Source organism: Apostichopus japonicus, chromosome 20 (assembly GCF_037975245.1).
Source record: "Apostichopus japonicus isolate 1M-3 chromosome 20, ASM3797524v1, whole genome shotgun sequence".
In the NCBI taxonomy this organism is placed as follows: Eukaryota; Metazoa; Echinodermata; class Holothuroidea; order Aspidochirotida; family Stichopodidae; genus Apostichopus; species Apostichopus japonicus.
In genome coordinates, this window is record NC_092580.1 from 17,931,182 (window position 1) to 17,950,116 (window position 18,935).

Genomic DNA, 18,935 nt, shown 5'->3' on the forward strand with positions numbered 1-18,935 from the left:
GTGACCTCTTCTCTCACCTCATCTTCTTCCCTGTCCAGATCATTCACTTTAGCCATCTTTACACTATACATAGTCCTTCTCCCACACCAGCCTAAATGCCAAGTAATGAATCTCAAAAGAAATATTCAAACTTTTTAAATACAATATCATAAGTTAATAAAGTAAATCATCATTTGCCGAAAATATTTATAATTGCTAAAGTTGACTCTTTTTGCAGAGTAATTTGAGATCAAGAGACAGTGTAGATCCAGCTGGGAGTTGTTCCATAACAACTCCCTGGTTATCCCCTGCAGACAACGAGGAGCGTTAATTTGATCGTTTCCAAATTTAAACGTCTTTGTGTGACCAAAATGCTTTGGAGGGTGTAAGTAAAGTTTGACGTTGGCGCATGACTTACCTTAATTCTTGTTATTTGACTTTCCAGCAGAATTTAATGGAGCAATGTCGACAAATTTGTCACAATCTGGTGGTTTGATATAATAGCATTAGAGGAAAGATTGAGGACATACATGGAAAACAATCTGAATTTTCATTCGACCAAATTCCCAAATTCCACCAAGAACAATGTACTTAAAGCAACCCCGCCCCCCCCCCCGTCTCCCGCCCCACCAGGATTGTTTTTCAGAATTTTACCTCTCTTGACCTCAAATGACATTTAACCTAGCTTCACACCACACAAACTTATTGGGTTCTGGCACTCACTATAACAAGGTGAATCCATACTTTTATAGTTTTTATAGTATAGTTAGTGTTTACAAGACAATTAGCATAACACAAACACACAAACGACATCACCATCACATCCTTTTGCCTTAGGCAATTAATTAATTACTTAATGAGGCAAGAAATTCTCTATTCTATGCATGAAGTCATCAGTAAATCGTTAATTTTGGAATACGGTGAAACATATTGTATTAACTAACATTAATCTCTTTGTTTGCATGAGGTTTATCTACAATTATATGTGTGTCTTTTATACAGTATATATGCGACCTGGAAATATAATCAGTTACATCTCAAGATAAAACATGGTTTTAAGATTGACTGACTTATTGATTGATCGATAAAATTGATTAGGTTGACAAAAGCCATCTTCTTTAACCATAGTATTACACCAGTCCATACAGTACGTATATATACCGTGTATATAGCGTGTTTATAGCATATATATAGAGCGTGAACTATTTCCTACATCACCAGAATTATAAGTTGTATGTTTGATTCTACAACGAAATGAAATCAAATTAAGGCGGGAATTAAATGTTGAGACTTCTTACCAGTGTTTTCTTGTTTTAATGTGTATCTTATATCAAAACATGCTCAATAACAAAATTAATTTTAATATATTGTAGTAACAAAAAAGTAATTTTATTATAGGCACTTTCGAGTTCGTAAACGATATCAAATTAAAAGCGATATCCGGAAAAACAGACAGGCGTCGCTACAATATTAATATGTGTTGATTCATTAATTTATATAGTTATCGTTATCGTTGTCTCAATGTTGATTAAGTTACATATTTTCCAATATTTAATTATGAAAGGAAACTATATTCACTTTGTGTGGTGGTGGTGATAACTTAGCACCACACACAGTTTGAATGATATTAGTTAGCCATATGATATATCGGTAAACCGGCTAGTGTATATATTTTGGATGTACGAAAACACCGGGCGCGTAGCCAAGGGGCCAGGGGCGTCTAGTAGTTCATTTCAATTTATGTTATGACTTACTCATTTGCTTTGATTAAATTCAACATACAGTTTTGGATACACTAGGTGACAAGTTATACTATACAGGTCGGCCAATGGACAAGTCAAACCTAATGCACATTGATAATCGGTAATAACGTAAGGTAAATTGTGTTGTTTCATCCACGAAACAGTCTGCTCAGAGACAGCAACCATGTTTTTTTTGGGTTGCATTTTTGTTGCACCTTCTTCGCCCTGTACCTCTCTCGAGACAGCAACTACACACATACATCGCATGATGTGTGAATGCTTATTGAGTCACATTACCAAAGTGTTTTCCTTTAATTAAATATATCCTGTACAATATATATCATGAAATGCGATATGGAAATAAATGTAATGAAGCAAGAATTGTCCGAACATGTTTATTGAATGTAATATCCACAAGCTACAGAAATGGAATCGTATATAATTATTTTTAGATTAAAAATTCAGAAGCAGCTTCCCCCCGAAGCTACAGCACATATATATATAAATAAATAAATATATATATATATATATATATATATATATATATATATATTTACATATATATATACATATATATATATATATATGTAAATATATATATATATTTATATATATATATATATATATCAGGCCTCGAAAAATACGGTCGCCAACTCGCCAATGGCAACTAGAATTTGCGACTGGCGAGCAAAAAATGCATTACGCTCGACATTTTGGCGAGTGGCTCATTCGCTCACTGCCTTTATACGATAGGTTTACTGCTAATCAACAAAGGCCTATTGCCTAAATGTTACACATCACAGTAAAATTATCAAGTGCACTGTTACAAGTAGGTCCTAAGGAACAGCTTTGTTCACCAGCTCGAAACTAATTTGATACTAATCGAGTAAATGATGCACGATAGGTGTAACCAAACTGGACAACTCAAACAAGGGTAACGCATGAATATCATGTTTTACTGAACACTTTTGATGAAGCACAATTTAAAAACATCGTTTTTGCTGTAAACAACTAATAGTAACACTACACCGTGATATCCTAAGTTTAGGCCATACTACCTAGCCTTATATCAGACAAACATTTACGAGAAAAAATGGCAAGTAAATTTAACGTTTTGGCGAGTAGAACTTTAGACTCGGTCGCCAGTTGGCGAGTAGTTTTAAAAAAATTTGTTGAGGCCTGATATATATATATATATATATATATATATATATATATATATATATATATATATATATATATATATTTAATGAATATGTTAAATGTAATGGAAGTAAATGACAAAGGCAAATGAATATTAATATATATAGTTGAAATTGTAGTGATTTGGAAAATCGAGAACACTGAAAAAACTTCCAGCCTCCACCAGGAATATGTATATATATTTAGGTCATATTTTTCAGTAACAAACCTTTTCTAACTTTTTCATCAAAGCCAAGTTGTTACTTGTATAGATATGTAATCTCTAGCACTATTTCCAACTACTTTTCATTTTTCGCCCAAATGCGCGCATATCACGTGTTGAAAAAAAGGTAACCACCACCTCCTACTCCGCCCCAACCCACCAACCCCTATCACGAAATATGACTCAGGTTCTTAAGCTTCATCCCTTGTACGTTGGACTGAAAGGTAAAAACTGAAACCATTTCACTCTGGCGATCCAGTCCGAGCCAAACGGAAGATCATAAACCGTTGCCTTTTCTGAATTCGTATTGCCTTCACTGACATTATTACGCTCTTCCTCTTTACTCGGTTCATTCCTCCTTAGACCTCTCTCCTCTGGGGTTCCTGTTTACAATACAACATTAAAAAAATGTGACATTGATATAATATATGATGTTATTGTTGTACCATAATCGCTGAAGAACTCAAAAGATATATCTGCGTGCATGGGCTCAAACTCTCTGAGGTACATATGCATACTAAATATATAGGTATATATATATAGCAACGTTTTGCGGTAAGAGGGTGAAAGCGATGTGCATTGGATATTTTTACAACAAAATAGTTTGTTTACTCCAAGTCTCACCCCCCTCCCCTCCCCCCGCACAGGCCTTCCCACCTCCCCCGCCATTTAAGTAATTAGGATGTTAGACATAAAGGCACCTACCAGTTATTAACGAATCGAGCAAACCAGCTGTAAAACCTCCAACAAACATCCCATTATTGAGAATCACTCGAACAACGTCATCAAAAGTTGAAAAACCTGAGAATAGGAAAAGTGTAATTCGCTTTGATGCTCTTTGAAGAAAAATTAGTGGGCATTATATTAGCCGGTAAAGTTACTGGTTGACACGTAGACAACTGTGACGATTTTACAAGACAGAGATACAATATAGTTGAATATATACAATTATATTATGGATAATTAAATGCATACAATATATATATATTAATATATAATTGAAATCGTAGTGAGTTGGAAAATTCAGAACAGTTACATATATATATGTATATATATATATATATACTGGATATATATATATATACTGGATATATTTCTGTTTTGCTTTCCCCATTAGGGGAAAGCAAAACAGAAACTACAGGATCATCGCCCTGTACACAAAATTGCAAAACGTGCTTGCTTGTCGATTCGACCGGGGCCTTTCAGAGCAACCAAACCAAACGTACGTTCCAAATTCGGCACAAAATTAACTGCCTATCCAAAAATGTCATTTACCTCATCTACTGCAATATTTGTAACTTACAATACATTGGAGAGTCAAAAAACACTCTAAGAATGAGAATGACACAACATAGATCGGCGATCAAAACAAAAAAGATCTACCAACCTGTTGCAAATCACTTCAATCTCCAAAATCATTCAATTGAGAATTTGCGTGTTATTGCCATTGACCAGAACGATTCTTGGACAGATAAATCTAGGAAAGCGAAAGAAAATTTCTGGGAACTAAACCTAAAGACCACGGCACCATTCGGTTTAAACATCAGAAACGATTTGCCGTCCCAGATAAACCAAAACAATTCCTTTACAATTACGACGGAATCGGATTAAAATAATCCGACGCGGATTAAAATAATCCGAATTTCTAAAACTTCTGCTCTATTCAGCAGAAATCAGTAAGTCGCTTTGCCTTTACAACCATGCCGACATCTTCTCTATAAAACAGTTTCAATTCCTGCTACTCCTTGTCACTTTCGGTGATCATGCACTGAAGAAGAGCTAGTTTTGCTCGAAAGCTCTGCAAAAACCAAACATTGGCTGTTTTACTTCCAATCACTTACCTAATTCAATTATTGTATCTCACTCGAGATCCAGCCTTTCTCTATATGCAGCATAGTTGTTTAACAGTTTTTCCGTTATTCCTATACTGGATATATATATATATACTGGATATATATATATATACTGGATATATATATATATACTGGATATATTTACCATGTCAATCGGGGTCAACTTACCAGTGTTGATGACCCCTGGATTACTGCTGACATACTGCGGGCAGCCAATCGCCAAGAAGAATGAAAAGCCCACTATGAAGAGATTTCTGGAGGTATTCATTTTCACTTTGGATAAGTTTGCCAATCCAATACCAGTTATCATTGCTGCGAGGAATAACAATGAAAGTATATAGAATTATATTTCATGTGTATATCATGGCGAACCAGTTCAATCTGCATTTTAGTCTGTAATGTATCTTCTTCCTTTTTTTTCTTTTCTTTTTCGGACTTTTGGGGCAGGCGGAGGGAGGGGGGAACTGTTGATACACTTCGATACTACTAAAATCAAATTTTAAAATAATTTTCATTAGTATTGACTCCAAGCATTGAACGTGCTTAAATAGCCAGATCTTTGCAATTTTGTGTTTGGCCATGAAGTTCGTCCCGATCAAGCTATTCCCAAGCACTGTGGAGTGCTAAATGAGACAATTATATGACTGTGTGTGCTAAATTACTCTGTGAGAGTCAGTGAACTAATTCTGGTTGTTTGAGCATAAGTGATGGTTAATTCATTATCTAACATTTAATGAGACCATATTGATGACCTCAAAGTAACAGATCGATCAGATACACCAACCCCCCCCCCCTGCTCGGCCACAAATTTATTTTCCCAAACAGGTTTACAATTACAGAGTTTTCAGTCAATCAGATTGCTCCTGACGAGCTGCAGCATCAATAATGACCAGCGCTTGGAAGTTGGAAGACGTACACTGAATCAGAAGAATGATAGGTCTTAAAATGTCAAAACATGAATGCCTCCTTGGGTTTCCTCGTCCACGGTAATATTGAGTTGGGGGAGTGTATGTTTAAAGTAAAAATGACGGTGTTAAACTTTACCTAACACGACAGCAATAACACCTCCAAGAATGGGAGACGGAATGGTGCTACAGAATGCACTGAACTTGGCGATAACACCGGTGATGGTAAACATCAGGGATGCGACAAGAATCACCCTTCGACTGCCCACCTATTAATAAATGTAATAGTCCAATATGAATCGCTGTAACCAATATTAGAAATAATGATGATATACGTAAAGATGTATTTTAAGATTGCCATTTAGCCACAAACCCCTTCCATTATTATTGGTGCATGCGATGGAGTAATGAACAACTTTCCTAAACATCAAAGAAAAATATCTTCCATTTTAGCGATACCAAAAATTAAATGGATTGGGTTGTTTTTACACACACACACACACAAGGCTTAGGACTTGATCAAGTCTAAATATGACATCATCGAGCTAAAATTGTTTCCAATTTCTTAATGACCGTTTTCATTTATTCCAATGCCTACTTTCAAAATAAGGGCTTCGAAAAGCGGGCCTGATGACACAATAGTCCACGGGCCCGATCTGACTCTCCACTGACTTAAAAAGAAGGGTTTCATAACATACCTTGGTAAGACTGACAGCAGCGATATTTCCATTGTATGACGTATACCCATTACCCGTACCACACACCGCAGCTAGTACACAAGCGAGCCCTTCCATACCAACACCTCTGTTCAAGGCATGTGTGGGTGGTGGTGGTATTCCACATATCAATGCGAACGAGAAGTAATCCCCCACAGATTGTAGGATACTCGCGAATACACCCGCAATCATACCAGCAATACCGGATATGAAGAATCGAGGCATGCCCCATTGACCTATCATTGAAGTCAAATAATCAAAGTGTATAATGAAACATGAAATACATCAAATTAAATTTACATTTAATTTATTTATATATATATAGAGATATATATATATGAATATATATATATATATATCTATATATATATATATATATATATCCAAAGAAAGACGCAAACATTTATATATTAAATCACATCTTTTTCCTTTCTAAACGAAACTCAAAATCAACAAGAGAAGATAAATCAAAATATATGTTCGAATAAAACAAGAGAGTAATAATAATAAAAAAACTCAATGAAAGGTATAGACTGTAGGACCCATGCTTGCAGGCGGGTGAAGTACATACCTGGATAAGGTACATAAATCCAAGGTGCATTAGAAACAACACTCAGATCGATATCTGTCCTCGCTAGATAGCCATATTCCGAGGGGTCATCCGGGAATACGTTAGTTACAGTCAAAATGGCACAAATTATCCACGAAATCATGGCCGAGAAGAATATCTAAAGTAAGAAATATATATTGTGTTTCCGAACATTTTCTTGCATTATAAGGAGCTCACTTGTTCCAGTTGTATCACTGGGTAGCCTCACTGTTATAGTTGCATTTCATTAGGTCCAGGCCTCACCCCTTTCCCTTAAACGCCTCCCCACCCCTCCACCCAACCCCCGGTAAATAAATACCCAGTAAATCTGGCCCTGAATAGATTTATTGATTTGTATCTGCTGCATTGGGCACATTCATTTATTGTATCTATATACAGACAGGTGTGTGAAAGAGATGATCACGTGATAAGTTGTATCCTAAAACATTCGAACATCATGAGCGCATGTGCAGAGAATGAAACCTTTCAGTCGCAATCAGAGGAAGACATTAATACCGTCACATTCATGCAAAGACTTACTGGGAAGAAGGTGAATAACCGACGGAAGGTGTCCTTTCCACGACACGGTATGTTCCATTTGGCAAAGAATTGAGAAAATAGAATAATCAGGAACATACCCCTGCGGAAGGAGAAATATATTTATTGGAATCATCGAACTGCTAATTCATAGGTTAATGATGGCTATATCGACTCAAGCTTTATTTAATTTTCCAGTGTTTATGATTTGCATTCATTTGTTCAATAGTAAACATGGTTATTTTATGGTCGATATATGGAATGTTACCGTCTCCTTAAGAAAAGTAAGAACTTGGGGGGTACAAGCGTAATAACGTCAACAAAATAGTCCCATCATTTGTCTATGCTTATCTCTTCAATAGCAAACCGTTGTCCACATAAAGATGAATGATGACAACATTTCACAGAATCATTCTTCTTTCTTTTTTCTTTTTTTTTCCCTTCTTCTTCGTCTTTCGATCTTTTCTCAGTATATGGAACTGTGTTTGTGTATTCAATAGTATTGTATGGCCTATATATGCATGCACGACAAACAACACAGTTGAAATAACAAGCTCAGAAAACGATTATGGATAATCGTCGTTGACATGCTTATATCCGCTTTGGACATGTCTGTTAATGAACGTTCCATCATTATTAACAATTAATATACAAAAAACTTGAATATTTTGGATTTACGTATTGTATTCATGCATGGATGATCAAGAATTGTAAATGAAAGCCCTCTTAATATTCGACATTTCCTCTTAATTCATTTGCAGATTAACCCGATTAGACCGGATCACCTCTGCGTGATCTTGCAGATAAGCGATTATCTGCTACTATAATGGGGGGTCACGACTATATTTATTCTTCCTCGTGATCTGTAATCTAGTTTGCATCGAATGATGTTAGGCTTACACACACTCACCCTATCGCTACTCCCCAATGAGATTTACTAGTGTTGATGATAATCGGAATGAGGCTAATACCGACATTGGCAATCGCTACCGCTATAGGGATCGGTCCGACATATCGCGATATGAACCCAATGGAACCGGTAAAACCGATAAGACACTGCACAAACGCCGCGATGAGAAGAGCACCTTGGACCTACAATAAGTAATGGACGTGTATTAAACAGTGCAAAACAGCAGCAGTAGTTTCATTTAGTGCGGGCACAACAGTTCATTTCTATTCCCATATTATAACCAAAGTGGTTGGGCTTCAAACATCAGATTGAAGGGAATCTATATATATATATATATATATATATATATATATATATATATATATATATATATATATATATATATATATATATGGAAGTTTTTCACTGTTTTGGATTTTCCTTCTCATTACGTTTTCAATTATATATATATATAATTAATATATTATATAATTATTATATTATATTAATTAAAATATTATATAATATATATAAAACAAAAGTTTACAAAGTGCGGCAAGGAATCACTAACTTTCCTGTTGACTTTCTGTCTAGTTTCTCAGTTATTGAATAAGATGACGTCCTAACGACGACAGCTTATAGAAAATGGAAATTTGACTTGGGCCCAATTAGTGTTGCAGACCTATGCATGGTAATCCGCTATTCTAGAGTTGTGACACAAGTCTAACCCCGGTGGTCTCAAGCCTTTGATATATACTGGAACAACTAGATATGCTATCAAACAACATACAAGGCTGTAAAACACGCTGAAAAACGGTATCCATCAACACGCAGGCTCATGGGCCTGGCCCTATGGGTTAGTGTTGGGAATGGGGGAGAAGGGGGAGGGAGAACCGTCATACCTCAGCAAGACGTCCGTACGCTTCCTCCTGGTGCATCGTTCTCTCCTCCATAGTCGAGTTAACTGAAATAATTGACAGCAAAATGGTTAAACAGACCATGCACTGTAGATCCAAAATGATGTTTCTACATACAGTAGTTTGGAAAGAGGTTTTCGGCCATCAGATATATACATATGGATTTATCTTCATGGAACCAGGGATCTGTTACGGCCCTCTAATTTAATTAACGGCAGTGAATCATGATGGTGGTCTTCTCTTACCGACCCTATATGTGTGTACAAATTCTCCCACTCTCCCTCCCCACTCCACCCACCCCATCCCACCCCCGACGTACAACAAATATATTTCAATGAATACAGGCTTATATAGTGACATCTACCAAACATGTCGTTGCGATACCCACTTTCTACAACTCGCATACAGGCCTAAACTCTTACTGCTTACCATAATGTCATATAGAAAGACAACTGAATTAATTTGCATGAGTAACATTTCGGTTGCATTACACATAAAAGTATTCATGAAAATTGGTGATACCATACATCTTCATGTCTGCATTTCTGGAGGGAATATATTAGGCCTCTTTAAGATGCATGACTGTTAGTGTTTTTGAGTCCTTTTAATCATAATTTAGAAGTACAAATATAGGATGCTTACCATGTGGGAGTGGTGGACATTGACCCTTCAAACCAAGTATGGAGAGTGTTGGCACAACAAATGCAGCTGCAGGGCCTTGGATTATCGGCAATCTGTATATTTTAGAAATCGAATATCGTACAGAAAAACTCTTCCTCTCTCCACCCCTCTCTCTCCACCTCTTTCTCTGTGCCTCCCTCTCATTCTCTGAATAATGCAAACTATGGCAAAGTAACCTCACTCAATAGAAACCTATGTGGTTCAGCTATAAACATTGCCAAAGAGTTTTGGCCTTATACATGTAGTTAAGCATTATACTAGATATGATATACGGGAAAGATTTGAGACTCTTTGTTTCAAGAAGAATAAAAATTCCCATGAAATCATCATCACAGCCGTGTAAACTAACTATACTATACTCTTATAAAGCTGTTATTTACGGTATAGTGTCAGTGGCATAGCCAGAGGGGGGCAATGCCACCCCAAAAAAAATTTGCTTTGTGCTACAATCTTGGCCCCCCCCCCCAATGAAATGCAGTGATGTATTCAAAATACTTCTTTTTTACATTTTTCTAATCACAAGTATTCATACCTCAGGGCTCATGGTATACTTCATATAAGGTCAGAACATGGTAATCAGACCGAGATATTACACATTTTGGGCCTTCATCATACCCACATACGGAGACCATTGATCAATATCGTCCTACAGAATAAGCGCCAATAATTTGGCCGGTTGTATAACCAATACAAACTAGCGCTAGCAACCCATGTGCATTTTCAGCGACCAATGATGCCACTCGTGGAGAATTTTCAGTGCACGTATAGGCCCTATAGGCCTAATGAAACTTGTTTGTGTGGAAGTCTGGCATGTAGTGAAATAGAGTAGCTAATTTATTCATTGTATCCTGTGTATTTGTGCAGACGAAGTGACCATTAATACATATATTTCTTGGTAATTCCTACCATCAACCATCACGGGGTTGCCCCCCCTTAAGAAAAATCTTGCCCCCCCTAACAATAGAATGCTGGCTACGCCACTGCAGTATAGTGTCTTAATGAAGAGGGCTCTTACCTGGTACCAAACATCGTTTGTAAGAAAGAAGATATACCGCAGACAAAGAGGTTGGTAGCAATTAACCGGCTCAGGCCCTCTCGGTCAAAGCAAAGAGGGCCAGATAAAATGAAAGGTAGCGCAAGACAGCCGGATATTGCAACGGCGAAATGCTACAAATGAATGTATAAAAAAACACTTGCGTATATTATGACGAAATGAATATGGTTACTCATATAGACTATATATTTTCCATATATGGGGTAGTGATTTTGTAGACCTCAATATATATACTTCTATTGATATGCGGATTGCTAATGTTTGTTATGACGTAGATAAACCTTTCGCACGTCCCAACGGCTAACATAGATTGGATGAATATTGGATCATGGAAGAATCACTTCAGCCTCATGTGTTTTCACTGACTGAGGGTATCAACCTCCCTTCCTAACCTGTTCCTCTCATCAATTTACTTCAACACCCCCGCCCCCCCCCCCCTTTCCCTCACACCTTTCCTCCGATACGCCTATATGAATACGATTTTTTTAATAGATTCATTCTGAGATAATCATTCAAGGAAAAAGACAATCATATTGGATACAGATCAATTATTTATACCAGAATTTTTTTAAGAGAACTGCAGGGCCCTATTTCATATAAGTTAAGAACATTCTTATCTTGGACTTAAGAAGAATAATCATTCTTAAGTCTGTAATTGTTCTTAACTTTAAGAACATTCTTATCTTCTATTTCATAAAGCAACTTAAGAAGAATTCATTCTTATCTTTGTCCTGAAATCATTCTTAAATTTAAGAATGATCAGCATCACTCTTAAGTATGTTCTTATGTCACATGTCAATTAGGCGGGAAATTTCAATCAAAACACATCATTGCTTATTTAGGTGTTTAATGTGGATGCCAATGATGGCTATGTATATGGCTTTTGGACTGCTTGAAAGAGAAAACCAACGAGCTCTACGAAGGGAAAGGGTATTTAGGGACAGAACCGACCCACTACATCAATGGACAGACCGACAGATGCATTCTAAGTACCGGTTCAGAAGACTTGCGTGCATCAACATCATTGATATGCTTCAAGCTGATATTTCTTTAAGCATATGCCCTACTTAATATAGAATAGGCTATAATAGGGGTGGGGTGGTGATGGGATGGCAATCACAGCTACTATAATGGGGGTGACTATAGAAATGTTCATTTCTGACTGGGGTGGGAGGGATGGGGGAAGGGTAGAACTACTTGCCGCAAGGTTGGGGAGGGGACAGAACCGTTCTTGACGGAAAGTCGAACTGTTGCCCGACTTCAGACTGTCTTCCTTGGGGAGGGTTCTAATGGGGTATCCCCTCCCCTTTGAAAATTTTGGTTTATATATGAGGGATTATATGCAAAATGGTGCTATCATTTGCCCTAATTTGCACAGATTTTTTGCCCGTATCTTAGGTCTTCAGAAATTTGTTGTTTTTTTTGGGGGGGGGCAGACACCCCCACCTCGTACGCCTATGGTCGGTACGTTTGTGGTTTTGTTGATAAATTTGTGCCCATTACCCTCTCTTCACAAACTAACCCGTAGCTGTTATAACTTATCCGCTTGAACTACAAAAAAATACAGGGGCGGATCCGGATTTTTTGGCAGCAGGAGGTTTAGGGTTATTGTGATGCTGTCCTGGGGGAGGGATCTAAGAGTAGGGGTGTTCCCGAAACGGTTTGCATTGACTTTGAATACATAGAACTCATTTGAAGCTAGTGAACATGGTCGACCCACCCAATAACAAAATATTACACAAAAGGCAGAATTGAAGCTGGCAAACAGTGTAATTCTATCTTCAAAACCATATCAAGTTTTGTACGGTGGAGTATAAGAATCGCAAGATACAATTTGTCAAAGTTGGCAAGTGAAACGTGGTAAAACTGCATGATTTTCGATCAATTAACTGAAACTTGCAAATACTTAGGTTTTTCACAGGAATATACGAATAGTCCTAGTTGGAAAATTAAGAAATTCTGCACAACGATTTTTCAATTAAAAAAAACATTCGGGACCCCTCTAAAAAATATACAAAAATGTTTTTGTGTGCTTCACCCTCTATATAGATAGATCTCCCCTTTCTATTAACTTTTTTCCCCACTGTCGGGGCTTCCCCCCCCCACTGCCTCTGTCAGATTTTTTTTAAAGGAAATCTATTATTTTCTACATTTTTTATTTGGCAAGAACATTACAAATTTATATAGGATACTGGAGTAGAAATTTTAAAGTGAATTTGTAAAATTGTTCAATTATAATGAATATGAACTGACTTTTACAATAGCATTCACGGCAAAAGATCTTAAAGGACAATTCCTCTCTTCCCATATAAGACTCAAATAAACGTAGAATGTGGCAATGTGGAATGCTTGAGTTATTACAGTTATGATACTTCTGAAGAGACTCAAATTGCACGGCTGAAGTCCATGCGATGAATGGGCAGGCAGGCAATATAGGATGATTTGTTTTCAGCATAGAAGTTTATAGTCTCAAGGGTAATGTGAGAGCTAAGCCCTTCAACTAGAAGGATGATAGGGAAGGTGATGTCCTCTCTCCTAACGCTCAGTCAAAACAAATTGGCGATCCATTCGTAAAAAACTTCTGTGTTAATCCAGCCGTTCGAGGATTGTCCTAGACACCATTCCTCTGGAGCACCCTACAGGGGGTCGTAACAGAAGCGGCTGTTCGGGAAGATTAACATAGGCTCCAAGAAAATACCTGTAGCGTTCATACCGGCCAGGACGGTGATTTGCCTTTTGTCCATGTTGCTCAACTGGTAGATATTCTTTGTCTCTCTTGGGGCCAACACATTCTCCTTGCTTCCTGCCAGTGGAAACCCACTTTTGTCACAGTTGGAAATGCGACTACCATCATTAAGAATGTCCTCCCAGTTTTCCACCGCCTCGGAACTGATATACACCTTATAGTCTCTGAAACATTTTTTCTAGTCGCTCGACTGTAAACATAGCTTTTTCTTTTCCCAGATTGTCCCTAACTCTCTCCACTACAATCGGGTTTCTCTTCAGAAAGTCCTTAAACCATTGTGCTCCTGAAAAAAAGATAACAACATTCTAAGTTCCAAACATTTTGTTCCTCATTCATCTATGTAATTGTTAAAACTGGGGTGGCGCCATGATTTCCCCAACACAGGGGCTAAGGTCTCCGACACCAGGGGGGTGGGGTAATATCTCCGACAAATAAATCTGGGTGCACAAAATATCATATATAAACAGTAAAAGAATTAGCCTAGCCTAACTTACGGATGCTAACTAATAGGCCTGTCTAGCCAAATTGTTCAAACTTTTTGTTCAAACAGTTTGCCTCAGAAAGTTGTACTTGCAAGTAGTGTGAATGGGTTTCAGAATGCTTGGGACAAGCACTTCAAGCATTGTAATCGGGTCTGAGTGTTTGTGTCTTCAGTTTTTTTCCCTCTCCTATAGGGTCCTTGATAGGGACTTGAGTGTCCCTCCTGTTCCTTTTTTCTACTAAACTGATCGTCCAACATTGGTTACCTCATTAGGCCTAGTCTAGTCAACTCTACAACAGTTACTGAGTTAGCCTAGGGCCTGTATGTAATTACGATTCACACATCCTATATTTTGTTCTCGTTGTGAAGTCGAGGTGGTTTGAACATTTCCACTTCAAGACTAATTTAGAGATCACGAGTGTCAACTGTCAAGTCGTGATTACGGTATTCATTTCTTCAGTGGTGCGCAGCATTACTTAGGCCCATTCCTAACTAACATTAAGCCTAGCCTATATTTGTTACCGTATTTGTTACCGTAAGTACAACGACCCTATGCGTAGCCCTTATTATAATTAATATGTAGCCCTAACACTACAGTAGACATAGTCTAACAATAACAGTAACACTACAGTAGGCATAGTCTACACACAGATACCGTATTGATGCTTCACTCGAGCAGTTTTTATACAACTTTCTGCTCTAGAAAACACTTTCTTGATGGTATTTAATTAGAAAAAAAACTACCCGGGAACAGTTCTATTGGGTATTTCATTATTTTGGATAAAAAACTGCAGAGAAGGAAAGCTTAAGTCATTTACTTACCATTTTCTTTTTTCCTTTTGTGAGCAAGAATGTGCGTTTACGAGAAAAAGTTTCAAAGTTGGCGCTGCAGGTCAAAGGTCACATTCAGCCTCTTTCAAAGTTATAAAAGATACGAACTTTTAATAAATTCTTAAATAATCGTTCGTAACTTAAGAAGATTAATCGTTCGTAAGATAAGAACTATTTCTTGTTAAAACTTCTTAAGTGACTTACGAAGAATTACTTAAGAAGATTCGTAAGTAATCTTCATGAAATAGGGCCCTGATCAGTTCAAACATAAATTTTTTTCTAGGATGAATGTTACATATTTAGTTAATCAAGATGTTTTCTCTTGTCAATCATTGTGGTTAGTTATTTGCCCCTATAAATAGCCCAGAGTAATATTGAAAATGAATTTGTATGAGAAAATATGATTTTAGACGTTTTTGTTTTAAGCTGTTGAAGAACATATTTGGACGTGGAGGATATCATCTATAACGATTGCAAATAGAAATTTATATTCTAAACTTTAGGAGAAAGAAACGACTAAAAAGTATTGATTTTCATATTTGAAAATTAAAATTAACAATCTGTCACTGGAAAGACTCTGAGAGTAACGGCGAAAGAAGTCGGTTCCGTTATATGTGACCAGTTTTGGTCTTGTTTCTAGCATATCTGGGAGGATGGATTTCCAAGTAGATACTTCACCTGAAAGGCCGTCACCAAGGTGGTAGTCAATGGTGGGCGATCTGTTATGCCATAAATCAGCTTTTCCTCCAGTTCGGATGACTTGAGATTATTTTCGGTGCTATGGATGACATCATTGTCCCTCTCTCCGTGACTTTCTAATGAATGTGTAAAAGTAAGTTGGCCTGACGTTTCGATCCTAGCAGGATCTTCTTCAGAGGCTAAATGACAAGTTACAGTAACAGAGGGGACAAAAACACGCACAGAATACAGACAGGTTAATGAGCACGGTGAACACAATGAGATGGATGAAAGGGGATTATAAGTAGAAAGCAACAGGAGAAGAGGAGAGGAAGGAGATAAACTGTGGAGGGACAAAGAGAGGATTAAAGGCACAGGGTGAGGAATAAACTGGAGAGGGACAAAGACAGAAAGGTGTGAAGAAAAATGGAGGGGAAGAGAGCTGTGAGAGGAAGAGTGAAAGGGGGGGGGGAAGGGAGAAAGGGGAGAAGGAGTAGGGAACAGAGGAAAGTTAGTCATGTCCTTCCTGAATGTTCAGCCCATGAGGTTGAATGGTACGAAGGCGTTGCATCCAGAGCCTCTCTCTGCTGATACGTACTAGGTCAGGACGGCTACCTAAGGATTCAATCCCCTGTAGGGACATGTCGTTAATGGTATGGTTGGGAAGGTTAAAATGTTCTCCAACTGGGGTCTCAGTCTTCATGGTGTTGACTGTGGATCTGTGACCATAGAAACGCTTCTTGAGGGTGGTTTTGGTTTCGCCAACATACTGGATGCCGCAAATTCTACAAGAGATCAGATAGATGACATTGGTGGTAGTGCAAGTGATGTGACCCTTAGTCTTGTGTGTGAGTTGCATGCTGTGGCTGGTGATGGAATTGGATTCAACAATGTGGTGGCTGCAGACGATGCATCTCGAAGTACGATCACATTTGAAGGTACCATGCTGAATGGGTGTGGGGTTAGAAGTTAGAGGTGGAACAGCAGCACGTACAAGAAGGTCTCGTAGGTTGCGTGGTCGTCTGTAGGCGATGATGGGTTTTTCAGGGACGGCTCGTTGGAGTCTATCTGAAGTGAGGAGAATGTTGTGGTTGTTAGAGGTGATTTTCTGAAGGGGAGGAAGATTTGGGTGGAAAGTAACAACGAGGGGCAGCTTGTTGTCGCAATCTCGTCCCTTTTTGTCCTTCACTGCCAAAGTAGATGATCTGGAAAGGGAGCGGACTCTCTGAATGGCTTCACGCACCCTTCTGGCACTATGGCCCCTGGCAATAAGGTGTTTTTCCAAAGCATCTGTATGGCGAATGAAAGAGGAATTGTTAGAGCAAATGCGACGAAGACGTAGTGCTTGACTGTAGGCAATTCCAGACTTGCAGTGACGGGGATGGCAGCTTGAAGAATGGAGATACTGGTGTGTGTCTGTGGGCTTGGTGTATAAGTCTGTGGAGAGAGAACCGTGTTCCTTGCGAACAGTCACATCGAGAAAGTTAACCTGTTGGTGAGAGTAATCAGAGGTGAATTTGATGGTGCTGTGGAAAGAATTGATATGATTGATGAAGGTGAGCAGGCTATCCTCATCACTGGTCCAAATGAAGAAGATGTCATCGATGTAGCGCCACCAGATAAGGGGACGACAGGGAGCCGTACTGAGCATGCGTTCTTCAAGGCTAGACATAAACAGGCATGCATAGGAAGGAGCCATCCTGGTTCCCATGGCTGTCCCGTGTCTTTGAAGGTAATGCTTGTCCATGAACGTGAAGTTGTTTTTGGTGAGAACCTGTTGCATGAGAGCTTTGATGTCAGAGATGGGTGGACAAAGGTGGACCTTCTTAGACAGGGCTGCACACGTGGCTGCGATACCTTCAGCATGAGGGATGTTAGTGTACAGAGAAGTGACGTCGAAAGTACCGATGATGGCTGTACTGGGGATTTGGTTTTTGATATCTTCAAGTTTCCTGAGGAAATCTGGAGTGTCATGGATATAAGAATTAATCTGAGGAACAAGAGGTTTGATGAAGTGGTCCACAAACAAGGATATCTTCTCGGTGGGGGACCCATTGCCCGAGATGATAGGCCTACCAGGGTTACCAGGCTTGTGAATTTTGGGCAGGAGATAAAACCTGGCTGCCTTACAGTCTGTGGGAGAAAGGAAAGAAACAGCCTTCTTAGAGATCTGGTTCCGCTGGTACATATCAGTGATGGTCTGTTTTATCTGCTGGGAGAAAATATCTGTGGGATCAGAATCAAGAAGAGTGTAAATATCACTGTTGGAGAGATGACGCATGGCTTCCTTGATGTAATCCTGTCGATCCTGGATGACAACTGCAGAACCTTTGTCGGCTGGCTTGATGATAATGTCACTGCGAGACATCAGTGAGGAGAGTGCTGTTCGCTCATCTCTTGGAAGGTTGTCGTGTGTTCTGCGGAGAGGAGAGTTTGACTGGTTAGTCTCAGAGCTGATGAACCATTATTAGGTTCTTGTAAATTACCATTAGCCTCTCCTTGTTCTACTTTCCTAATCTCTTCTTCAGAATTCATTTCCATGACTAAACATTACCGAACCTGACAGGCTTTTCACAACATTAGTAATAGCTCTACAAAAGATACAGCCTGGATTTGGGACTAGACCTATACTATCTCAGCTGAGTCTACAAAATATGGTAGCCTATAAGTAATTGTACTTCAGCATATATACTGTGGTATAACTGTAAATAATATTGCATACATGTAAGGGTAGGATAAACAGACATAATTAACTTCAATGATTGGTTGAATACACACCGTTAAGTTATACGTATAATTAATAATGAAATAGATTTTCCACAAAATGGATGTTGAAAACCTGTGCTCCTTTTATTCGCCGATGGCTCAAATTACGGTTAAAAGAATGGTCCAGGTCAAAATTTCTTCTTGATATGTTAAAGAGGAACGTAGT

General features: G+C 38.3%; 1 protein-coding gene across 1 annotated transcript; it reads right to left on the reverse strand.

The window, feature by feature from the left end:
* Positions 1 to 2,324: 2,324 nt before the first annotated feature.
* Positions 2,325 to 18,544, reverse strand: LOC139961347 (solute carrier family 23 member 2-like). Its single transcript, XM_071960491.1, has 13 exons — positions 18,490 to 18,544; positions 16,004 to 16,203; positions 11,229 to 11,380; positions 10,175 to 10,266; positions 9,518 to 9,579; positions 8,637 to 8,818; positions 7,730 to 7,829; positions 7,172 to 7,328; positions 6,583 to 6,836; positions 6,024 to 6,153; positions 5,148 to 5,291; positions 3,832 to 3,927; positions 2,325 to 3,509 (listed from the first exon to the last, which is right to left on the reverse strand). Exons 1-13 carry the CDS (start codon positions 18,542 to 18,544, stop codon positions 3,325 to 3,327), a joined length of 1,809 nt encoding a protein of 602 aa, XP_071816592.1. The 3' UTR covers positions 2,325 to 3,324.
* Between the last annotated feature and the right edge of the window lie 391 nt (positions 18,545 to 18,935).

What these genes read in the sequence shown, in the direction of transcription:
- LOC139961347 (XM_071960491.1), bottom strand. Translation starts at nt 18,544, where the DNA reads ATGGAAATGAATTCTGAAGAAGAGATTAGGAAAGTAGAACAAGGAGAG. An exon ending in CAAACGATGTTTGGTACCAG is followed by an intron (nt 10,267 to 11,228) that starts GTAAGAGCCCTC and finishes TAAAATATACAG; the next exon opens with ATTGCCGATAATCCAAGGCC. An exon ending in ATGTCCACCACTCCCACATG is followed by an intron (nt 9,580 to 10,174) that starts GTAAGCATCCTA and finishes CAATTATTTCAG; the next exon opens with TTAACTCGACTATGGAGGAG.